This window comes from Bubalus kerabau, chromosome 4, assembly GCF_029407905.1.
Source record: "Bubalus kerabau isolate K-KA32 ecotype Philippines breed swamp buffalo chromosome 4, PCC_UOA_SB_1v2, whole genome shotgun sequence".
In the NCBI taxonomy this organism is placed as follows: Eukaryota; Metazoa; Chordata; class Mammalia; order Artiodactyla; family Bovidae; genus Bubalus; species Bubalus kerabau.
Window position 1 is genome coordinate 118842427 of NC_073627.1, and position 26108 is coordinate 118868534.

Below are 26108 nucleotides of genomic sequence, written 5' to 3' on the forward strand. Positions count from 1 at the left end.
AAATGCAGGTATGACTGGCCAAAATTACACTTTTGCTGTGGAAGGTTCACGTTATGCAAGGCCTCACCATGAGAAAAAGCTTCTTTCTTTATTCAAAAGACAGTATAGCCTTTGGAGTTATAGCTGGGGTGGTCTTGATGTCACCCGTTTTTATGTTCAACTTTGGAAAAGTGATTTTTTTCATCTAGAAAACAGACGTAGTTGTATCTGCCTCACAAGTCTGTTACAAGTAGTAAATAAGGTAATACAGTAAGCTCCTAGTATAGTAAGCACTTGGAAGTGCTAACCCTTACTCACAGTGCTTTTCAAAACACCTTGCAAATGACTATCACACAGAGAAGACTGGCTCCTTCTCCCACAGAGGCTGATTCGAAAGGTCTGGGAGAGGCCCATGGATCTGCATTTCTCAAAAGCTCACAGGTGACGCTGAAGCTTCCTGGCCTGTCCGCAGAGCATATTTTTAAATAGCACCAATTTAAAAGATCACCCAACTTTTTCAAACACATTCTTCTTATTTTCATGTCACCAAATGACTTGTGAGCCATATGCTGCTGGGTGCTGTGAAAGTCACTTACAAAGGCATTTATAATGTAAACCAGATATTTAGATAAAGCCTACTATTAAAGAATAAATCTTCAAGACGATTAAGTGAGTACTTATTTACAGGTACTTATCATGTACCCACAAGGATGAATGCCTTTGGTGGTTGGTAAGTTAGTAATAGTGTACATGTTGAAAGTTTATTTTGAAACTCGTGTTTTCAGGTATTCCAAACTTCTAGAACCAGTACCTTTCTCTCAACATTTCTTAAAGAAATGATTTAGGAGACAGCAAAAACCTTTATGGTGTGTTTTAAATACCCTATTTCATAAGCAAATTATTTAAAACTTACAAAAGACAAACATCTAAAGAAAATCAAAAGTTCAGTTTCAACTGAGCCAGATGAGTGCTTTACACAGTCTATCAGCTTTATGTTAAATTGTGATGAAGCACTAAATAAAGAAAACAAAAAGAAAAAGGAGAACTTCCCAAAATATTCGATTAATGTCTAATTCTGTAGTGAACACAAATACCATCTAGGAAGTCGTGGATAATTCTGAAATTAATATCCATTTACATTTGGGAAATAATAATATGATAACACATAGCTGTCAATAGCTATAAAATGTCTTATTATTTAGTTGCCATAACATCATAGAAGCACGTGGTAGCCCTGACACCTTGACTGACTCTTTAAGTGAAAGGGGAGGAAAAAAGCTTACAGTAATTATATGAGTTATTTCCTGAGTTAAGTAACCCTCAAAAGGATGTACTACATTTAATGGCAGTCCTTTCTACCAGGTTTCATCCAAGCAATTTATCTGAAAATCGCTCACAGGGATAGGGCTGTGGGGCACCCTTTTAATAACTGGCTACATAATTTGTGCCACCGCATGCATATATCATTTCAGTGAGCACACGATTATGAAGTCAATTGACAGAACAAGGTTTCACTGCAATAGGAGATATGGACACGGGCATGGAGTTAATCTACTCCAGCTTTCAGCACACTGGCCTTGCTTTATTAACATCTGATCCACATTAATAATGCTGACATGTGTCTGTTTTCTTCACTGTTGGCAGAGCACAGACATTCAGACAGAGCACTGGACCTCTTAGCTGATAAACAACCGCACAATTAGAATCTCTATAGTGGTGTCCAATGGTTTGACACTTGGTTTGAGCAAGTATATTCTTTGCAACACGAATCTCATCTGCTACCTATGTTACCTTTTGTTATATGCAGACAACACAAGGTTTTTAAACAGTACAGTACTAAAGAGGGAATAGATTAAGTATTGAATTGGAATAAAAATAAAAGGGTGGGATTAGAAAAGTCAGTGCCCAGCTAGTTGAAACAACAACAATCAGTGTCTATTTCTCTCCTCATCAACTCTTTTAGCAAAATGCAGTGATCGTGTTTGGCTGCATTTTAATTCCTCTCCTCAACTTGTATGTCCACATGAAATTAATGAGCATTCCAGCCCTGCATAAAATGAAGAGACCAGGGTGGGAACCATTTAGCCAGAGAGACAAAGCCCGTTTATATTTGGGCTTTAAGACACTTTTGTGAGTAGTGAATTATGGATAGTTCTTCTGGGTACTAGTTTACATTTAATTTTCATTCCAAATGTGATTTTAAAATGATTGATCACAGTGGAATGATTTTCAAAGTTGGAGAGGAAAGGGTGTAAGGGAAAAAACATAGGGTCTGCTAATCCAGCAGTCAAATAACTGACCCGTGAGTAATTAAGAGTTGGCTGAGGTTGTGGAAACAAGGCTGCCCCTCATCTGATGGCAGCCTCAAGTCTCCTTTGTGGTTTCTGGACCTGAGGCAGTGAGCCAAGTGTTCTGTCTAAACTGTTTGGGAATTGCTTTTAAGTTCAGCACTCTTGGAAAGGTATTCCGTGACAAGTTGTTGTTTCAGTGCCCTCAAATGGCACAACAGCCTCAATGAACTGGAACCTAAATTAGAACTGAGAAGGGCTGAGAAGTGGTTCTAGACCAATTTTCTGCCTCCATCCATTTCTGTGTCAACATGGTCGCTTCAGTAATGTCTCTCTGGCAGGAAGGGTTATTTGAAAACATTCCTTCTTCTCTACCTCTGTGTCTCCATTGCAGCCAACACACACTTTCTGGGTTTTGCATGAAGGACTCAATATGTAAGTCAGTTGTTTAATGGCCCAGCAATTTCTTCCTGGCCAAGTCCAGTTTCGAGCGTTAACTTGTGAAACAAGCCCTACGGTGATAGTGCATGCATTGTAGGATCTCCTGGATGTATGTACCACCCATGATCTATTGAAGATCATTTACAATGGAAAGACACTCATGTAAGGAGCCACCATTTCCATCTCTGTTAGCACGAGGGAAAGCTGCCCGATCCAACATGGTCCTCATTGAAATGCCACACCCCTCTGTTCAGAAGTAGCCTTTTACAGATAGTGTACAGATATTCTACAAAAAAAAAAAAAAAGAAAGAAAAGGCCTCCTTCATTATGAATGGAGGCAGTGATTTTCAAAACTTATATGAAAAAGTCACAAAACATATATGAATATTCCAAAGATCTGTAATGTTCTCTAGTAAAGAGATCTGTTCAACTTTAACTCAGCCTTCTCAATTTTCTGGACATGAGACACTGAGAATGCTGCTAAAATACTTTTTTCTTCTTTCAAGAGCTCAGGAACATGTAACAGGTGATTTTCCTGTTTATTGTTCTTCTCCAAGTGTCAGCCGCTTACCTTACACAGTCCCTATTTACACCATCCAACCCTTGTGTTTGAGAAGCCAGCTGGTATTTTAGAGGGAGCCTCAAACACATTTATATAACACACACACACACACAAAATCAGAGTTGTTATGTATTAGTTACAATGAGATTAAACCGGTTTTGTTTTTAGAACGGCATATTTTTCCCCCAATGGGAAGAACCACACAGAAGTTCAAATTAGAGCTACCGGTTTCCTTGCTGAACATGAAATTAAAGCAAGGAGAGTTGACTGTATGTCATAAATAGCTATCAACATCCAGTTGTCATGACCTTTATATTTATCTGCTCTGAAGGATAGATAATATCCTAGTAACTGGATATGGTTCAAGCAGAAAAAGATTTCATACAGGGAATTAGGAACTTAGAAAATTTTTGGGCAGACTGGAAGGACAGAATCTAGGCTGCAGTTCCAGGCATGACTTCCTGAACTGGATAATATTAATGGGCATGGTCTTTTCATTTAGGGGTAATTTCCATATAATTCACTTTCAATGTAAATAATTGAGTAAGTTTTGATAAATATATACTTGTATAACTATACATTAGTTTCAAGATATAAAACTGTTCTTCCACTCCCAAAACTTTCATCATGCCCCTGCCTCCTCCCTCCTGGCCTGTGGCAACCACTGATCTGTTTCTGTTTAAGTAGTGTTTTCTATAATGTCATATGAAATTGAATCAGATAGTACATAATCTTTTGTGTCTGACTTTTTCCACTTAGCTTATTGCCTTTGAAATTCATTCATGTTGTTGCAGTTATTAATCGTTCAAATTTGTATTACTAGGCAGTGTTTCCTTGTATGAATATAGCATAATTTATTTATCCATTCACCAGATGATGGACATCTGAGTTGCTGATAGTTTTTGACAATTATGAATAATGCTGCTGTGAACATTCATGTGGAGTTCTTTATGTGGACACATGTCTTTACTCCTCTTGGGTAAATAAATATCTGGTGGTGGGGGGATAGCTTAGTCATATGGTAAGAACTGTCTAACTGTTGTTCAGAGCAGCTGCACCATTTTACATATCTATCAGCAGTGTAAGCAAGCTTCAGTTGCTCCACATCTCCAACTCTTGGTACTACCAGGCTTGTGGGTAGAGTTTTAGCCTTGGTTCCCTGATACCCACGTCATTATCCCTCCCAGATTTGTTACTGCATGGCAAGTCCCATGCCTGTTTCCCAATAATTATGTGTGTGTATGTATTTGTGTGTGTGTATTTGGATCTACTAATCGGTGATGCCTAGGATGAAGACAATCTCCAGTGCTGAACTGAACATGTGATGGATACAGAGAGGTCATTGATCATGGTCTTGACTGGATCCTCGCTAGATTTTAAACAACACACAAAAGCAATGTTTTATGGCTCTCTCTCTCAGGCTTTTCGATCATTCCATGGAAGGATTTAAAAATTGGGAATTCATGACCATTCATTGCTGGGGAGAACGAGCTGCTGGTGACTGGATCCTGGAAGTTTATGACACTCCCTCTCAGCTGAGGAACTTCAAGACTCCAGGTAAGAACTCTCTTTCTATAATTTGATTTATTGTACAGAAAAACGGTGTATATTTTGGCCAATAAATGTGTTTCCCATTCATATATCAATCTTATCCTTTATCATGTAATTCTGTGCCTCGAGTTGTCCTCCTGTACTCTAATTCTTGAGATTACCATTAGAAAAGTAATAATTTAGGATAAGAATTCAAGAAAAGACCTTTAAATATAAAGAAAAGATAAAAAATGACAGCTATTGATTGATATTTCAGAATTATGATCCATGTCTCTAACCACCTTCCATTACTTTATCAGAAAACAAGCCAGCCTTGTCCACGTGCAATGGGTTAAATCACATAGTTGTAAGAGCGGACAGGTTTCGATATCTTTTTTCTGAGTTTGCTTTAAATTTAATTTTCAGTGCAGACAAGACCTTGAGCTTGGCCTATGCCAGATAAACTGGTTGCCACTAAAGAAAATGAGTGATAGCATTCTGCCCTGCATGAGACCAAGAGCTAAGTAAAGAGAAAACTTTACTGATATGTGAAACATGGTAATGATGTCAACAGAATTCTTTTCAGGTCATCTCAGGCTGTGTTGCCACACATGGCCTGTTTCCCTCTTCCTGCTAATGTATGAACCTTATTTGTAACATAAAATAAGGAAAAGTACAAATGCAGCGTGAGATGGGAAACTGAACAGTTTTTTGCAGTACCCTGTGTTCAGTATCAGTAATCCAAGTCTATGCCCCAACCAATAATGCTGAAGAAGCTGAAGTTGAATATTTCTATGAAGATCTACAATACCTTCTAGAACTAACACCCAAAAAAGATGTCCTTTTCATTACAGGGACTGGAATGCAAAAGTAGGAAGTCAAGAGATACCTGGAGTAACAGGCAAATTTGGCCTTGCAGTACAAAACGAAGCAGGGCGAAGGCTAACAGAGTTGTGCTAAGAGAACACACTGGTCATAGCAAACACCCTTTTCCAACAACATAAGAGAAGACTCTACACATAGACCTCACCAGATGGTCAATACCAAATCAGATTGATTATATTCTTTGCAGCCAAAGATGGAGAAGCTCTATACAGTCAGCAAAAACACCACCAGGAGCTGACTGTGGCTCAGACCAGGAACTCCTTATTGCAAAATTCAAACTTAAATTGAAGAAAGTAGGGAAAACCACTAGGCCATTCAGGTATGACCTAAATCAAATCCCTTATGATTATACGATGGAAGTGACAAATAGATTCAAGGGATTAGATCTCATAGAGTGCCTGAAGAACTATGGATTGAGGTTCATGACATTGCACAGGAGGCAGTGTTCAAGACCATCCCCAAGAAAAAGAAATGCAAAAAGTCAAAATGGTTGCCTGAAGAGGCCTTACAAATAGCTGAGAAAAGAAAAGAAGCAAAAGGCAAAGAAGAAAAGGAAAGATATACCCATTTGAATGCCGAGTTCCAAAGAATAGCAAGGAGAGATAAGAAAGCCTTCCTCAGCGATCAACACAAAGAAACAGAGGAAAACAATAGACTGGAAAAGACTAGAGATCTCTTCAAGAATATTAGAGATACCAAGGGAACATTTCATGCAAAGATGGGCTCAATAAACAACAGAAATGGTATGGACCTAACAGAAGCAGAAGATATTAAGAGGTGGTAAGAATACACAGAAGAACTATACAAAAAAGATCTTCATGACCCAGATAATCACAATAGTGTGATCACTCACCTTAAGCCAGACATCCTGGAATGCGAAGTCAAGTAGGCCTTAGGAAGCATCACTACAAACAAAGCTAGTGGAGGTGATGGAATCCCAGTTGAGCTATTTCAAATCCTAAAAGATGATGCTATGAAAGTGCTGCACTCCATATGCCAGCAAATTTGGAAAACTCAGCAGTGGCCACAGGACTGGAAAAGGTCAGTTTTCATTCCAATCCCAAAGAAAGGCAATGCCAAAGAATGCTCACACTACCACACAATTGCACTCATCTCACATGCTAGCAAAGTAATTCTCCCAGCCAGGCTTCAACAGTGCGTGAACTTCCAGATGCTCAAGCTGGTTTTATAAAAGGCAGAGGAACCAGAGCTCAAATTGCCAACATCCGCTGGATCATCAAAAAAGCAAGCAAGTTCCAGAAAAACATCAAATTCTGTTTTATTGACTGCACCAAAGCCTTTGACTGTGTGGACACAACAAACTGTGGAAAATTCTTAAAGAGATGGGAATACTAGCCCACCTGACCTGCCTCCTGCAAAACCTGTAAGCAGGTCAGGAGGCAACAGTTAGAACTGGACATGGAACAACAGACTGATTCCAAATCAGGAAGGAGTACGTCAAGGTTGTATATTGTCACCCTACTTATTTAACTTATATGCAGAGTACATCATGAGAAATGCCTGGCTGGATGAAGCACAAACTGGACTCAAGATTGCTGAAAGAAATATCAATAACCTCAGATATGCAGATGACACCACCCTTATGGCAGAAAGCAAAGAACTAAAGAGCTTCTTGATAAAAGTGAAAGAAGAGAGTGAAAAGCTGGCTTAAAACTCAACATTCAGAAAGCTAAGATCATGGCATCTGGTCCCATCACTTCATGGCAAATAGATGGGAAACAATAGAAACAGTGAGAGACTTTATTTTCTTGGGCTCCAAAATCACTGCAGATGATGACTGCAGCCATGAAATTAAAAGACGCTTCTTGCTCCTTGGAAGAAAAGCTATGACCAACCAAGACAACATACTAAAAAGCAGAGACATTACTTTACCAACAAAGGTCCGTGTAGTCAAAGCTATGGTTTTTCCAGTAGTCATGTGTGGATGTGAGAGTTAGACTATAAAGAAAGCTGAACACCAAAGAATTGATGCTTTTGAATTGTGGTATTGGAGAAGACTCTAGAGAGTCCCCTGGACTGCAAAGAGATCCAACCAGTCCATCCTAAAGGAAATCAGTCCTGAGTATTCATTGGAAGGACTGATGCTGAAGCTGAAACTCTAATACTTTGGCCACCTGATACTAAGAACTGACTTATTTGAAAAGACCCTGATGCTGGGGAAGATTGAAGGCGGGAGGAGAAGAGGACGACAGAGGATGAGATGGTTGGATGGCATCACCAACTCAATGGACATGAGTTTGAGTAACCTCTGGGAATTGGTGATAGACAGGGAAGCCTGGCGTGTGCAGTCCATGGGATCGTAGAGTCAGACATGACAGAGTGACTGAACTTTGTTGCCTGTGGTGGAGCCCTGAGTAGTACTTGCCTAGTAACAAATGCTCTCTCTGTTTGATAACTCCCCCAGTTCCCACCCAGCTGTGGCCACATCTTCCATCATCTAATAAGTTGTTGCTTCTTAATCCTTTGTCTAGTCCATCTGCAGAAGAACAAGGCTTGAGGGCCGTTATAGGACTGGTGTACAATTCTAAGTCCTCGTTTGATCGGAATAGATTAACCCAAACATTCTGTAGTTAACTGTAATGGTATGTATCATTTGGACACTGTGGGTTGTACTGGGCAAAAGAAGCAAACAGTAAAGTGAAGAGTGAAGCATACATTTTTTTAAAAAATTGTTTTTAATTTCTTATTTATTTTACTGTGTTGGATCCTAGTGGAGTATGCAGGATCTTTAGTTGCAGCACGTGGAATCAAATCCAGGCCCCACCAAGGAAGTCCCCCTGCTGCATACATTTGCCACACTCTTGCCCACCAGTCAGGGGAAGTCACTCATTCTGAGAGATCCATTTTTAGGGCACACAGTGTAGCCATCTCTTTCCCTTTATTCCATGATGTGGTTCATCTGTGTTGTCACAGTGGTCCCAGACTCAGGGGAATCAAAACCATCATGGTAGCAAGGTCACAATGAATCAGGGTAAAAGTTTTGTGAAAGCATATCAGCCCAGCACACCTCCAGCAGCCACCATATATGGAATAATTGCCAAGGTCTTACTCAGAAATCAGATTCTTGTCAACAAGGCAGGATTGACAGAAAACATCTGAATAAACTAGATCCTAGTTACTGGAAAGCTTTCACTTGTTCCTAATCTCAGTTTCCAGGACCTTCCCCTCTCCTTCCCTCTTCTCTTCAAACCATGCTTCTTGCTCATGCCATGGAGATGCACTGTGTCAAGGCACTCAGGGGCAATAGCAGGCATGGTAGCTGGACTGGGCTGCCCTGACCAAAGGGCAGCTCCCACGTGATCCATCAGCATGTGTCACTCTTACGTCTCAGGAGATCTAAGCAAAATAAACACTGTCTAGATGTGGCAGTTGTGTGCCAAGAAAGGTGCAGCCTACAGACATAAGGGGTGCACTATCTACTGAGAATTTGAGACAGTTATGTATAAAAGTAACTGTTTAATATCACCATTCTAATGCATCTCAGTGATGAAACGCTCCTCCCCACAAGCAGACTGCCCCTAGGGGCACACTGATGACAGACCTGGGGTTTGCATTCATGGGTGTGAGGCTATTAATCTCTCTCTCTGCCCTCACAGAGTTCAGAGTCTATCCAGAGTTTATTGTGATTGTCATGTCGTGTTGTGAAGTCGCTCAGTCATGTCCGACTCTTTGCGACCTCAGGGACTGTAGCCTACCAGTCTCCTCCCTCCATGGGATTCTCCAGGCAAGAGTACTGGAGTGGGTTGCCATTTCCTTCTCCAGGGAATCTTCCCAACCCAGGGATTGAACCCAGGTCTCCTGCATTCCAGGCAGACGCTTTAACCTCTGAGCCACCAGGGAAGCCCCTTATTGTGATTATCTGTGTTAAAAGGTCTTTGCAGTAGCTCTGATCTATGTTGTCTATTTCGTATCATTGACTTCCCCTTATACTGTTTAAATGTTTAACCACAGTCACCTCCAGTCATCTTAAGAGATGTTCCTTTGTGCCAGAAGAGATACCCTAATGCTATATAACCTGGGGTCAGAAGGCTTTAATAGAAACACATGGTCTTCAGGTATCCTTTCTTCAACTAACCTTTCAGGTCAGGATTAGACACAATTTTGAAAAGGGAGTTTCACTTTTTTTCTGTTTCTGTCAGTAGACACAATTTTGAAAAGGGACTTTCACTTTTTTCTGTTTCTGTCATTGTTACTATGGCATACAGTCCTCCAATTAATGTGGGATTTCTTTAGTAATTCAATTGCAGATGTAGAATCTTCTAGCCCAATTAAATAGTTGAATCATTTCCAAATATATGTACATGGCTCCAAACTTGAGTTTATATTTATTTATTATTTCTTCCCACTTGTTAATTATTAAAACATAATAAGGTTTTTGGAGGATTTTTTTCTTATTCTTGTTCCATTGCATATTAAATCTATCTTTGATTTTTACCTTGGGCAGATTGCATTTGAGTGTTAGCAAACAGAATGGATTTTCTCTTATTCTGCATGTATACTGCTATTTCTTCACAAGATATTGCCATTTCCACTGCAAAACCTCTAGAGATTTACCATCATTGCTTTTTCTTTAATAAAGTTGTAAAGGCAAAAAAAAAAAAAAAAGAAATTAGCAAATGGAAAAAGTAGTAGGGGAGGAAAAAATTGACAGCCCAAATATGGCAGCATTTGATGTGAATTGTGGCAGAGATCCTAAGGAAATAAAATTACATAATAAGTGAAAAATAAAAAGATAAATTGCCCGGCAAGGGTGTCCCCAGAGGGCTTATGATGTATTTCAGAAATGGCACCAAGGGAAATAATCAGTTATGAGTCAGCACTCTCTAAACACTTACAAGGGTAAATTTTTAGATCCAAGATGATCTTAAGTTAAATGGACCAGGTTTTAGAGTGACTGATGGATTGGGTTTCCCATACTGTCTTTGTATCATGTGCTCCAATTATGCACTTGAGAGATGCCATAAGGAGAAGAGGTTCTCTTTTTGCATTGCCACCTAAAGGCAGTCAGATAGGTCATTAATTTCAGGTAGTCATTCATTTCTTGACAGCACTTAATGTCTACGACTTGAAATCCTGAGACTGAATAACGCCCTAATTATGATTAGCATAGTTATTAACAAGTGAGTCCAAAGAAAAGCTGGCAGAGGGCAAACCAAATATAAACCAGCCTGCTGGCCCAGTGCAAATGTCAGAAAACAATGAATGTGGCCCAGAATACATTTATTTTTAAACTTCATATTCTTATACTCCTAGAAATGACCAGGGAGACAGAATTATATAACAGTTTAAGAATGTAAGATTTGGATACAGATTTTTTTTTAATTGAGGGGTAATTGACATATTAGTTTTAGTTGTACAATTTTATATTTGTATATATTGCAAAACAATAACCACAATAAGTCTAGTGAACATCCATCACCTCACATAATTTTTTTCCTGTGATGAGACCTTTTAAAATACACTGTTTAACGACTTTGTTGTATACAATACACTATTATTAAATATACTCACCAATCTGTACGTTATATCTCCAGGACTTAATAATTTTTTACTGGAGGTTTGTACCATTTGATCCCCTTCATCTATTACATCCACTCCTATACACCTCCTGCCTCTAGCAACCACCAATCTGTTCTGTGTATCTATGTGTTCAATCTTCTACTTTTTAAAATTTTTTAAGACTCCACATATAAGAGATCATATAGTATCTGTCATTTTCTATCTGACTTCACTTAGCAAGGTCCATCCATGTTTTCCCAAGTGGAAAGATTCCCTTTTATGGCCAAATATTATCTATATACATTTATATGTGTATGTGTCTATATATGTGTGTGTGTATCCATTCATCCATCATTGGACATGTGGGCTGCCTTCTTTTTTAGGCTATCTAAATAATGCTTCAGTGAACATGTGGGTACATATAACTTTTAAGAGTGTTTTTTTTTCCCAGAAGTGGAATTTCTGGATCACATGGTAGATCTATTTTTAATTTTTTGAGGAAATCCTATAATTTTTCCAGAATGGCTGAAAATTCACATTCCCACCAACAGTGCATAAAGATTTCCTTTTTTCCACTTCCTCACCAATATTTGCTATTTCTTGTCTTTTTGATAATAGCCATTCTAACAGGTGTAAAATAATAGCTCATTGTGGTTTTAATTTGCATTTCTTGGATGATTAGTGATGTTGAGCACCTCTTCATGCTGGCCATCTGTATGTACTCTTTTGAAAAATGTTTCTTTAGATCCTCTTCCCATGTTTTAATCAGATTGCTTTTCTGCTGTTGAGTTGTATGAGATCTTTATATGTTTTGGATATTTGCCCCTTATCAGATATATGATTTGCAAATATTTTCCATAAGTTACATTTTCATTTAATTGATGATTTCCTTTGCTGTGCAGAAGCTCTATAGTTTGATATAGTCCCATGTGTTTATTTTTGCATTTGTTCCTTTGCTTTTGTTGTCAAATACAAAAAATCATTCCCAAGATCAGTGTCAAGGAGTGTGCCACTGGTTTTCTTCTAGAAGTGTTATGGTTTCAGGTCTTACATTCAGATCTTTAAGCCATTACAAGTTAGTTTTTGTGCATGGTGTTAGTTAGCGGTCCAGTTTTTCTAACACTGTTTGTTGAAGACTGCCTTTTCTCTATTGCATCAATATATTCTTGGCTCCTTTGTCATAAATTGACTATATACATGTGCATCTCTGTTTCATTCATTTATCTGTTTTTATGTCAATACCATTACTATTTGATTATTATACCTTTGTAATATAGTTTGAAATCAGAGAGCATGATAACTCTAGCTTTGTTCTTTCTCAAGATTGCTTTGGCTATTTTGGGTCTTTGGGTTCCATAAAAATTTTAGGATTCTTTGTTCTATTTCTGTGAAAAATGCCTTTGGAATTTTCCTAAGGATTACATTGAATCTGTAGATTGCTTTAGGTAGTAGGGACATTTTTATAATATGCCTATAATTCATGAACATGGAATATCTTTCCATTTATTCATGTCAATTTATTTCATCAATTTCTTACAGTTTCCAATGTACAGATATCTCACCTTCTTGGTTATATTTATTCCGAGGTATTGTGTTCTTTTGATGCAACTGTAAATAGGATTGCTTTCTCTGATAGTCTATCATTTGTGTAAAGAAATGCAACAGATTTTTGTACATTAATTTTGTATCTTGAAAGTTCTTTGACTTTGTTGCTTAGTTCTAAGTTTTTTGGTAGAGTCTTTAGGGGCTTCTATATGTAATATGTCATCTACAAACATTTTACTTCTTCCTTTATAACTTATGTGCCTTTTCTTTCTTTTTCTTGCCTACATCCTTGTTCCTGATCTTTACTATGTTGACAAATGTTCCCTCTATAACCACTTTGTTGAAAGTCTTTTTCATAAATAGATGTTGAATTCTGTCGATGCTTTTTTGCGTCTATTGAGCTAATTACGAGTCTTAAGCCTTCATTTTGTTACTGTGGAAAATGAGAGTGATTGATTCTCAGATATTGAAACAAGCTTTCATCCCTGAAATACCATTTGATTATGATGTATTATCCTTCTAATGTATTGATGTATTCAGTTTGCTAATATTTTGTTAAGGATTTTTGCATCTATGTTTACATCTGGTTTTGTATCAGAGTAACATGTATGCTCAATTCAGTCACATCCTATTCTTTGTGACCACATGGACTATAGCCCTTCAGGCTCCTCTGGCCATAGAATTTTTCAGGCAAGAATATTGGAGTGGATTGCCATTTTCTACTCCAGGGAATCTTCCCAACCCAATGATCAAACCCTTGGCAGGCAGATTCTTTACCACTGTGCCCCCTGGAAACCCATCGGAGTAATAATACTGACTTCATAAAATGAGTTTTGAAGTATTCCTTCCTCTCCTATTTTTTGGAAGAATTTGAGAAGGATCAGGCTTACCTAGTGGTAAGAACTTGCCTGCCAATGCAGGAGACCTAAGACACACAGGTTTGATCCCTGAGTTGGGAAGATCCATGGGAGGAGAGCATGGCAACCCACAACAGTATTCTTGCCTGGTGAATCCCATGGATAGAGGAGATTGGCAGGCTACAGTCCATAGCGTCACACAGAGTTAGACATGATTAAAGCAACTTTGCATGCACGCACAAGAAGGATTGGTATTAATTTTTATTTAACTGTTTGGTAGAATCCACTAGTGAAGGTGTCTCATCCTGGACATGCCTTTGTTATGAAGTTCTTGATTACTGATTCAATCTCTTTACAATAATTGGTCTATTCAGATTTCAATTTCTTCATGATTCAGTCTTTGTAGAATATATATTTCTAGGAATTCATTTCTTGTAGGTCTTCCAGTTTGTTAGTATATAATTGCTGATATAGTCTTATGAGCCTTCTTAATTTTGTATTAAGATGTCTCCTTTTTAATTTCTGGTTTGAGGCTTCCTCTCTTCTTCTTTGTGAATCTGCCAATTGATAAATTGGTTTATCAATTTTATTCATAGTCTTAGGGAAAGTGTGAACCTAAGCCCCACTAACCAGCAGAGCCAGCAACCTAGAGGTGTCCCCTGGGTGCTAGCTGAGGGTACAACCCCTTTCTTTTTGGTACCAACAAGATGGAGAGGCCAAGGGAGAACACACAGATGGCTCCCATGAGCCTCCATTTTTGGAGAGTATTCAGTAGGTCCTTATCTGTATATTAAATTACATGTCTGCCCCTCAGCCAGTGCTTTAAGATAAGCAAATAAGCCTATTTCACAGAAAGTCTGGGTGCTTTGCAGTCAACCGCCTCTGTACAATACCCAAGGGTGAGAACCCACGCTGGTGAACTCTTTAGTGGACCCAAGCCCCACTGGCTTTCAGAGCTACGTGGTTTGGGGGCTCGAGTGCAGGTCTTAAAAGTTGTGATACCCAATGTGGGGGTCAAACTTTTCACTCCTTGGGGGAGAAGCCAGGGGGTGCTGTGTCCCGTCCTGATTGTTGGTTGCAGCATGGAAGGTGGAGTTTACGGTGAGATGTATCTAAGCCTCTCCTACCCATTTTGACATGCGGTTTCCTCATTTTCCTGATGAGTAGGAGGAGCCACTCCCAGGTGATGCAGTGGGAAAGAATCTGCCTGCAATGCAGGAGACCTGGGTTCAATCCCTGGGTCAGGAAGAACCCCTGGAGGAGGAAATGGCAACCCACTCCAGTATTCTGGCCTGGAGGATCCCATGGACAGAGGAGCCTGGCGGGCTACAGTCCATGGTGTTGCAGAGTCAGACACAACTGAGCATGCACACACAGGAGCCACTTGGCTGCTTTGGTGTTTTTTTTGTTTGTTTGTTTGTTTTTTTCTGGAGGAAACTGTCCCATGTGTGGCTGTAGATTCACTGAGTGTATGAGAAACAGTGAGTTTAGGACCTTCCTATATTACTCTTAAATCGGAACCCCCCAAATGGGTTTTAATCTCAGTCTGTCCTCTTACTGCTTTGGGGAACTTTATCAGCCTCTGTGCCTCTGTCTTCTCATCTATATAGTGAAAATATCTATTTCCCACTTGTGACCACTGAATAGAATAAAATGTACTTAGCATATAGTAAGCACTTATAAATAATAAGCATCAATTTGATGGGGATAATAGATGCTAACAGATAAATTATCAGACATCTGAAGTTCATCACTCTCCGGACTGTGACAGAGCCCAACCCCAACCTTACCTAGATTCTCTGTATTATGCCAAGGTAAGGAGGAGATCTAAGGTGTGTGGGGGTTGGGGGGAAGTATCCTCCCTTCCTGCCAGCATATTTCCATGTTTTTAATGATTCTGTCTTGATCACTTTTACTTAAGATTCATATTAAAAAGCACTATATTAAGTCAGGGAAACATGTTTTCTGTTTACTTTTTGCATTAAAGATTTTAGTTTTATAAAGCTGAGAAATGCATGACTAAATAAGGATTAAGCAAATGTTTCTTGAGAGCCTGCCATCCAAAGGAAGTAAAGCGCTTCCCTCGTGCCCCGAGATGCCCTTGGCAGGGAAATGCTCCGACAGTACCACCCAGTAGAACATGCTGCCAGCTGTGGAAATGTTTCCTATAGCTGTGCCGTCCACCGTAGCGCCACTAGTCATATATGGTTACTGAGCACTTGAAATGTGGTCTGACTGAAGAACTGAGGTTTTAAATTTTAGTTACACAGAAACAGCCAAATGGGTCAAGTGGCTGTCATTGGACAGCACAGGTCTATCAGTTAATATAGTGATGTATTCTTAAGACTGACTGATCACTTGAATTGGGTGAAACAAAGTAGTTGTTATAATCTTTTGATTTTTGATAAACAAGTCAGAGAATGTCGATCCTGCTTTTAAATGTAAATAAGACCTGTATACCTAGAAAAAGAAAGCCTTCTGTAAGATTCTAGGATTCTCTTAAATACTCATAATTTGAAATTCAGCCCTTGATCCAGCAATCTGAGATGGTTGTTTCTCACCAAAAAAAAAAAAAAAAAAGCTGATTAAATTAGGATGTATCCTGCAATTGTTACTCAGGAAATACATGGTATGTGAATTATTAAATAGTTAATTCTGCAAGCAGTGGAAAATGCATTTCTAGCCCTGTATGTGATGCAATGATTCATATGAATCTGTTTCCCGCAGTTCTATTCTTGTACCGCTTTTTCTTCAGTTAGAAGGAATGAAAGAAATTGTAAAGCTCAAGAGAGAATGTTTGCTCATGACATACTTTTATTATTGTTTCCCAAGGTAAATTGAAAGAATGGTCTCTGGTCCTCTATGGCACCTCTGTGCAGCCATACTCACCCACCAATGAGTTCCCTAAAGTGGAACGCGTCCGGTATAGCCGAGTCGAAGACCCGACCGACGACTACGGGACGGAGGATTATGCAGGTGAGCTGGCTTCCAGGGAGAAGGCAGGCTGAGGAAAGAACTCATGCATCATTCCCCCAAGGAGACACACTTCTACTAGTACTGTGATCTATTTTAATCCATCTTCCTTTCTATCCCTTAAACATATTGCATGTGTACATTCATATATTCAAATATCAATGTTTTTTTCTTCAAAACTAAAATCACACTGTATATAGAATATTCATATCCTTTTTTCCCATTAAAGGTATTATTAAGAGCATATTTCCCTGTTGTCAAATATCCTTAGAACACATATTTAAAAGACAGCATAATCATCCATCCTGTGATTGTATTATATTTAATCCATAATCTGAGATATGTAGTTTGCTTTACATTTTACATTATTTTAAATAAGAGCTCAATGAATATCATTATCAGTTTTTGACTATATCATCTTTGACTGTTTCTTTAGAAGAGTTCTAAGAATTACTGCCTCAAAGGGAATCGTCAGTTTTAGGGCTTGGATATGTTGCTTTCCAGACAACATGTACCATCTACACCATGACCAGTGCACGAATGTTACTGCCCTCATTCCTGCCAGCCTTGAGTGGAAAGAAAAAAGCAAAAGAACAGATTTAAATTTTTATAGCTCTGACTCCTAGTAAATCTAAACATTTAGTAAAGCTAACCATTTTTTTCCTTTGTAGTTCTCTGAATTGTGTCTTTTACTCACTTTTCAATTCAAAGTGGCAGCATTTTTCTTATTTATAAAAACCCTTTGTATGCTATCGACTCTCACATTGTCTCACATTTGCTGAAAACCATTTCTCTGTTATCACCTGCTTCCAAAATGCAGTTTTTGTTTGGAGGGCAGAGTTTATAGTTTCATATAACATTTATAATTTCTTTTATACAGAATGTTTATTCTTTAAAAATAAATATCCATATGCATATTTTTGTAATCTGATTTTACATTTGGCCATTAACTCATCTACAACTTACTTTGATTTATAATATACAGTGTAAAGTGAAGTTCTGTCTTTATCCTCCAGAGTAATGACTGAGTTGCCATCCCTACTTTTACTGTTTCCTTTATAACAGCACAGTAATTTCTTATACCAGGGTCTCTTCTGGTACCACTTTTTCTGATTTATCAATCTAATAATACTTAATCCAGTAGCACCCACACTATATTTTAATATGCTGAATATCTACTTATTCTCATAGCAATTCTTAAGTCCCTCTTTAAAAATCTCATTGAAATTTAGTTTGAATTTACATGCAATCTCATGGGAAGAATTCTCTTTACAGTTTACAGTCTTTCCATCCAAAACAGACTTTTTTACTGAAATCCTTTAATTTTATGAAGTGTTTTTCTTGGTAGTGTTATTTCTACATATTTTGGGTCTAGTTACTACTGTAATGGAAAATATTCCATATTTTCCAACTACTGTATTCTGGTATCAGAGATATCTATTGGCTAGTGTATGTTTATCTTACATCTGACCATTTCACTTACCTTTATTAATTTGTGTATTTTAGAGTTGATTTTCTGGAGCAGTTAGGTACTGTAGCCGTATCCTCTGCAAATTGTCTTGTCTCTTTCCCAGTGCATTTCTGAGTCCTGTCTTATTGTATTGTTTACCACTCCCAGCAGCATGCAGTTCTGGGATGTAACACTTAATGAAAAAGGCTTTCCCTAATGAAGAACTGTTTTTAAATAGCAGTTGATTGTACCTTTAGACTGGAACCATCTTGTCTTCCTGCAGCTAAGCTCTCTGAGATTCTTTTTCATTAATCACTTTAACAGAGTATTTGAAATATGCATTTGGTTCCTTTTATTCTGAACAGGTAGTATCCCAGTGTCAACAGAGAATTCAGACCAATTGAACTAACCAGAGCTAGATTGTGTTCAACTTTTGCTTTGCGTTTATAATATTACTGTTCATGTTACAACCAGCAAACCATTTATTTTGTCTTCTCTGATAGGAGAAAGTATATTTAAAAACATAAATGGAGCATAATAATAATATATTACTATGTGTCTTATGGTATGTTTCCCATTCAATTTTTGGTAATCTTAAAATTCTAAACAGTTATATACATTTTGTGGGTTTTCTCACTGCATCTCCAAAATGTCCACATTGGCACTTGTGAGAAAACAAAGACAATTATTTCATTATTACCCAGCAACCTAAAATGCTAAACTGCATCTGGGATAGTTTAGGATTATGAAAGAAACAGCACAGCATGTGACCCTGCCATACAGAGTCCTTTGGCACATATCAAGAATAAATGGTTTGGGTTTTTTTTTAATTGTAGAAATCATCTGGTGAAAATTTAGGGCCACCCAATAACTCCTTTTCTTTGGAGCTGTCATTTTCACTTTCATTAAGAAGTCAGACTTTGAGAGGGTCAGATGGCATTCTCATAACCAGGTCCCTGTACTGTTTCATCGAATTCCAGGCACTGTGGGACCCACAGCTGGCTGAACTTCAACTCTTAGGCAGCAGAAGCACTCTCTCCTCATGGACTGCAGTAGTCAGCTAAAATGTTGCAAGTTGCAATAGCTGTGGAACTTAATTTCAAGATCAATTTTAAGGCTTTTGGGAAAATAGAGATAAACAGTGTCAAATGACTCTTATGATTAAGCAGAAATATACATCAAGTCTGTAGCATTTTAAAATAACTCATTTCTATTCAGAGCCAAAGGTTATGACTTACCCCGAAGTAGGAGACCTGAACTAAGAAGCAGGACCTCTGTTGACCCCCAACTCTCCTAGGGAGATCAACTAGACAAGCCACTATAACTCTTGGAAAATCATTTTTATCTGTAAAATGAGGGTGTATGGCTACTAGATTTTTCTCCAGGTCATTCCTCCCCTACTTCTACCATTTTATGTTTCAATTTAGTAACTGTAGAACATAGTCCTACAGTGACTAAAGGAAAACAAATTTCAACAAAAGTAAGACCTTTTGATTAAAATAAGTGTGGCTCAAGACAATTCTGGTACCCTTGACTGACTTTTTGTGCATATCATGCATCATGTAAATCGCTAGTTAAAATCATATGAGTTTTCATTGGGAAATAGCTTGAAGATTATGAGACCAAATGTCTCAAACTACGGAAAACAAAAAAAGGGAGTCAAAGAAGTAAGTTATCTATAACTAGCCCATGTCATTAGAAAATCTCTTTTCATCAATCACAAAATAGCTCTTTTTAGCATTTTTTTTTCCTGCCTGTGCATTCTTTCTAGTTCTTCACCAAAGAATATACAGCAAGAGAGATGAGGAACCTTCATCCTTGGTCTGGAATTCTTTAAGCTTGCTTGCATCTTTTAAAACTTATGTGTAGTTTTCTTTTGTTGAGTTGCCCATTGGCCTATGGGTAGGATGCAATTTTAAATCTATTATCTGTGCCTGAAGTACCTGCTTTGTAATCCAAGATGAGATGCTGATAAAATTGTGCCAGATGCCCTAATGATGTTTCTTTCTGGCTCCAGAATCTCAGAGGTACTCAGTGGCTTTAATGACCTTGGATGAGAGAGGCAGTCTGGTCAGGACATTGAATAACAGCCCTCTTTTCTTTTCTGCCAACAGCGTAAAAATTCTCATTTTTCTATAAATCCAACATTTTTATTATTATGCATATTTAATTGCAATCAGTTTTTTTTGTTTTGTTTTTAGTTTCTGCAGTGGTTTTGTTCTTTGAATTCTGGATTATTTGTCATTTCCCACAAAGCAACTATACATGTACTTTGAAGACAAGGTCCCGACTAGGAGTTACATGCTTGATACTTAGGTAATTGAGGTTCCCCCCCAGAAAAGCAAGAATTCATCTCTGGGCTTATAGCCACATTAAACATTATTCCATCTCACTGCATTAGAAACTCTTAAGGAAAACTCTCACTGCGTAAGGGGGAGAAAAAGCCTATTTTTATCCCAAATTCGAGTTAACACTTACTTGCTTAAAATCCCTTTTTCCAAGTGTTATTCTGATTTCTTTTGGAGGCCCCTGTGACCCTGAGTGCAGTGAGGTGGGCTGTGATGGGCCAGGACCCGACCACTGCAATGACTGTTTGCACTACTACTACAAGCTGAAAAATAACACCAGGTAAGAGAGATGCCCCAGCAGGATACCTGAGGCGCGCTCCCTGGTGGCAGTTCCTGGGAGCTCCCACAGTTCCCCAGGGGCAGGGTGTTCCATGGTCTCCCACCAGATGCTGCTGCACAGGCCCCTACACCTCGCTGCATCATTTGAATAGTGAAACTGACACTGAATTACAAAACACCCGATTTGGATCTGTAGGCTAGGCAACTGCAGAGGTCTTTTCTCACATTTCAAAGGATGATGGGGAGGGACTAGTTACGCACATGCCTTCTAGATCTTCCCTTCTAGACCTTTCCATCCCACTGATGCCCCACAGCTGCACTTTCCCCCCAGGAAATGGATGCCTTTCTGAATTCCTCAAAGTGTAAGCTTTCCATGTGGCAAAGCTACTGGTCCCTGTGCATTCTCACTACTCTGCTCTGGACAGTAAGGTGGGCCTGCTTGAACCCATGCTTCTGAGCCCCTGGCTTCTGCCTCGAGCGGATATGTATCCACAGGGAAGGCTGTGGAACACACTGCTCATCAGAAGCCATGTTCTTCCAGGCTGTTTCCCACATCCCTAACACCTCTCCCTCCTGTTTCAGAAGGAAACTCACTCTAGGAAGCCAACCTGGTATCCACACTCCAGTCACCCAGGAGGGTCCCATTCCTGTCACATCCATGCTGGAATTTCAGTTCCTTAAAGGGAATATAAAGCAAAAATTAAATTTAAAAAGAATTTTTAATTAAAAATAAATTTTTTAAAAGGAAAAGTCCTTGGCTACCCCAGCCCCTCTCATTATCTCCTAGACTGGCAAATGCCTGACATTTAATTAGTACTCAGTAAATACTTGTTGGAGAAGGCAATGGCACCCCACTCCAGTACTCTTGCCTGGAAAATCCCATGGACGGAGGAGCCTGGTAGGCTGCAGTCCATGGGGTCGCTAACAGTTGGACACGACTGAGCGACTTCACTTTCACTTTTCACTTGCATGCATTGGAAGAGGAAATGGCAACCCACTCCAGTGTTCTTGTCTAGAGAATCCCAGGGACAGCGGGGCCTGATGGGCTGCCGTCTATGGGGTCGCACAGAGTCGGACACGACTGAAGCAACTTAGCAGCAGCAGCAAGTACTTGTTAAATGAATAAATAAAGCCCAGATCTTCAGTTATGGGCAAACAAAGAAGTTATTTTTTTTTTATCATAAACAGCATTAAATTTTCAAATACATTTTTTTTTCTTGGCTATGCCACACAGCTTGCAGGATCTCAGTACCCCAACCAGGGACTGAACCCAAGCCACATAAGTGAAAGCCCAGAATCCTAACCACTAAGCCAGTAGGGAACTCCCTAAATATATGAATTTAGACAATAGCATACATACCCCAGAATTCATATAACAATACACAACAATAGAAGTTAATCCTTTATATAGGGATTTTTGCATAAAATCTTGGTTCACATGTCTTCCCTTCAACCCAACAGACAACCTTCCTGTTGAGACTCAGTTTCTAACCATCATCCCCTTTAAAGAGCTAGACCCAAACTGGAAGACGGTTTGGACCAAGACATTCCTTGCTTGGTGGACTTGGTATTATGTAACTGCAGTGCTATGTCAGCACCCTACATATGAGAAGGCTTTAACCAACAGAATTTGGCCCTTTGGATGTGGTATTACCATCACGGTTTAAAAAGGATTTTGAGAATGAGGACAGCTGTGTGCTCAGCACCTCACTCACTCAGGACTGAATCTCTGGTGACACTCCTCTTCTTTATCATCCCACAACGCAGAATCTGTGTCTCCAGCTGCCCTCCTGGCCACTACCACGCTGATAAGAAGCGATGCAGAAAGTGTGCCCCCAACTGCGAGTCCTGCTTTGGAAGCCATGGGGACCAGTGCCTGTCCTGTAAATATGGATACTTCCTGAATGAAGAAACCAACAGCTGTGTCACTCACTGCCCTGATGGATCATATCAGGACACCAGTGAGTTGATTCCCAAATTTGGTTTTTAGAGAGGAAATATAAGGTTTTCACTTGAACGACCTTGGGAGGGATAGTCCTCATGAAATCTAGGCCTTTCTTAATATCAAAAAAGAGCTAGTCAGTTCTTAGGAGAACACTAGAATATTTTGTAAAAATTAATTTTAGAAAGTTTTGCAAAAAATATTTTCTGTAAAAATGCCTGTAACTAACTCCTTCAAGGGGTGCTCTGCCTCACCCTCAGGTTCACTGACTTGCTAGGAGGACCCACAAGACTCAGTATATAATTGTACTCAAGAACTCATGGTTATAACTTACTATAGTAAAGAGATACAGAGTAGAATCAGCAAAGGGGAAAGGCATACAGGACAGTCTGGAGGAAACTAGGTGCAAGCTTCCAAGAGTTTTCTTCCAATGGAGTGACACAGGATACATCCCATCCCCCATCAAAAATCTGTGATTATGTGTGAATGTCAGCTACCAGGGAACCTCCCTAGAGTTTCAGCACCCAGAGTTGTAACTGGGATCTGGTCATGAAAGCTCCTCTGATGGCTCAGTGGTAAAGAATCCACTTGCCAATACAGGAGACGTGGGTTCGATACCTGGGTTGTGAAGATCCCCTGGAGAAGGAAATGGCAATCCACTCCAGTATTCTTACCTGGGAAATCCCATAGACGGAGGAGCCTGGCGGGCTACAGTCCATGGGGTCTCAAAAGAGCCAGACCTGACTTAGTGACTGAACAAAAACATGAAGGCACCCTGTGCCTGTACCATACCAAAATTCCAGACTCTGCAAAGGAAAGCAGGTATTCAATACAAACCATGTTGTTTCTACAGTTTAGGCACCATGAGCCACTCTAGTCAGGGTAGTGGGAAACTTCATGAAATCCAACTTTCCAGATGTCAGCCATGGGCCAACCTTACAAGGATAGCAGCCAGGCCTGTTTTTTTTCTGCACACTAAGCAAAGGAAACAGACTTTTATGATATCAGTAAGGTGTAAATAGACACTGGAAATTTATCAGAGAGTTATTTAACCCATCAATAGAGGAATCTAAAGGTGATAAATGGGTTCAAAGATTATCAGGTATCACAGTCCACCAGGAAAGACAAATGAACTCCATTTGCTGAGGTAGAGAAAAAACTGAATAAATATCATACATAGGAATACAATTAGAATTTTGGAAGGTTATTTTTTCAAATGGGCATAACTCACTTGTAACTTTTATCAAACAAAAATTTATAAATTAACATGTAACTTCACAGAATGTGGGCTCTAATCAAATGTCATTAGTGAACAGACAAGGCACACTCCCTAGAGAATCCAGTAATCTTCAGGCACACCTCTTTTTAGAGAGTGCTCTATTATAGCTCTGGTAAGGACTGCAGGAATTTTTTGCTTTATTTCTGAGCCCTGGATAATTTATCTGAATGAGAGTGTCACACCACAGTATGACAGTGAAATTTCTTGTTTCTACCCAACCTAAGAAAAAAGAAAACCCAACTTTAAAGGAACAAGAGTTGTTTTTTTTTTTCCCAAAAGCAGCAAGAATTTTCAAGTGGATACCTTTGCTCCTTAAGCAGTTTTTTGATTCAAACACAGGCAGCACTTGTGTATGAGGGAGATGGGGCTTTTGACTTACTTTAGAGCAATGGGGAGGGGTTCCAGCTGTAGTTTTTATTTTCCCTCAAGTTTGGAACATGATCTGCAACTTGATGGAAAAAGGAGAAAAAGAATGTGGAGCAGACCTAAGGGCTCAGAAGTAAGTAGTATTCCTTGAAGAAAAAATTCAACCTTCTGTCAAGAAGGCTAAACCTTGGAAAAGACGCCCAGCCCCCAGGAATGGTTGTGAGCCAGCTCTTCTCCCATCGTGTGCCCTGGGGGCACGTCTGAGCCACCCCCACTGGCAAGAACCCCAGGACCGGGCACACCCTGTATCAAGAGGATGACGACCAGCACACACTGAGGAAAGAGGCAACGGGCACCAGTACTAAAGCAGCCCCTGCACCAAATACGTTAAACCCACACAAGCTACACATGAACTCCCCCACACAGCCCTCCAAGACCACATAGGTCATTCTTTCTCCTAAACTCACAAGGTAAGAGAAGTAAAATGAAGACGAGAGGAACTACTCTCAGTTAAAAGACCAAGAGAATTCCCCTGAAAGAACAATGAAACAGACCTTTTCAGCCTAATAGACACCAGTTTTTGAAAGGAGATAATGAAAATACTGAAGGAACTAAGAAAGGCTGTTGATAGAAATGCAGAATGCTGTAAAAAGGAACTAGAAACTATAAAGAAAAATTACAAAAATTCATTTACAGAGATGAAAGCTGAGCTAATGGCAATGAACAGCAGAATGAACATTACAGAAGAATGAGTAAGTGATCTGGAAGACTGAATTATTTCCATTATCCTATCAGGACAGCAGACAAAGCCAAATGGAAAAAAAAAAAAAAAACAAAACTAGAAACAATATAAGAGATATATGGGATAGTATAAAACATGCCAATGTACACATGATAGGGATTCCAGAAGGGGAAGAAAAAGAAAAGGGGATAGAAAATGTATTTTAAGAAATAATGGCAGAAAACTTCCCAAACCTAAAGGAAACAGGTTATCAAGGTACAGGAAGCACAGAGAGTTTGAAATATGATAAACCCAAACGGATCCACACCAAGACATATTATAATAAAAATGGCAAAATTTAGAGAGAGGATTCTAAAAGCAACAAGAAAAAATCAGAGTTAATGACAAGAAAACCCCCATAAGGCTATCAGCTCATTTCTCTACAGAAATGTTGCAGGCTGGAGGGAGTGGCAAGATATAGTCAAAGTCCTGAAAGGGAAAAAAACCCCCTGCAACCTAGGATACTCTACCCAGCAAGATTACCATTTAGAATAGAGAGATAAAGAATTTCTCAGATAAAAATCAAAAGAATACAACAATACTAAACCTATCCTAGGACTTCCCTGGTGGCTCAGACAGTAAAGTGTCTGCCTACAATGCGGGAGACCCAGTTTCAATCCCTGGGTAGGGAAGATCCTCTGGAGAAGGAAATGGCAACCCACTCCAGTATCCTTGCCTGGAAAATCCCATGGATGGAGGAGCCTGGTAGGCTACAGTCCATGGGGTTGCAAAGAGTCGGACACGACTGAGCGACTTCACTTTCACTTTCAAACCTATCCTAAAGGAAATATTAAGGTCTTATCCAAATAGAAAAGAAATAATCTATAGGTAAGAGAAAATCACAGTTGGAAAGTACAGTGATAGTTCCTCAGTCGTGTCTGACTCTGTGATCCCATAGACTATACAGTCTATGGAATTCTCTAGGCCAGAATACTGGAGTGGGTAGCCTTTCCCTTCTCCAGGAGACCAGGAACCCAGGTCTCCTGCATTGCAGGTGGATTCTTTAGCAGCTGAGCCACCAGGGAAGCCCAAGAATATTGGAGTGGGTAGCCTATCCCATCTCCAGCAGATCTTTCCAACCCA

General features: G+C 39.3%; 1 protein-coding gene and 1 non-coding gene across 5 annotated transcripts in view; one reads left to right on the forward strand and one right to left on the reverse strand.

Annotated features, from left to right (window-relative positions):
* Positions 1–26108, forward strand: part of PCSK5 (proprotein convertase subtilisin/kexin type 5) — a 521444-nt gene that overhangs the window by 315645 nt on the left and 179691 nt on the right. For 3 of the 4 annotated variants that reach the window (XM_055578327.1, XM_055578328.1, XM_055578329.1), the window contains exons 13-16: positions 4691–4827; positions 16440–16583; positions 20556–20658; positions 22425–22618. In XM_055578327.1, coding sequence (XP_055434302.1) covers positions 4691–4827; positions 16440–16583; positions 20556–20658; positions 22425–22618 — 578 coding nt within the window. Of the gene's footprint in view, positions 1–4690; positions 4828–16439; positions 16584–17016; positions 19308–20555; positions 20659–22424; positions 22619–26108 lie in introns of those variants that run through there. The other variant, XM_055578331.1, reaches the window with a different exon arrangement.
* Positions 9475–9546, reverse strand: TRNAS-GGA (transfer RNA serine (anticodon GGA)). Its single transcript has one exon. It is a non-coding gene; the product is annotated as a tRNA-Ser (tRNA).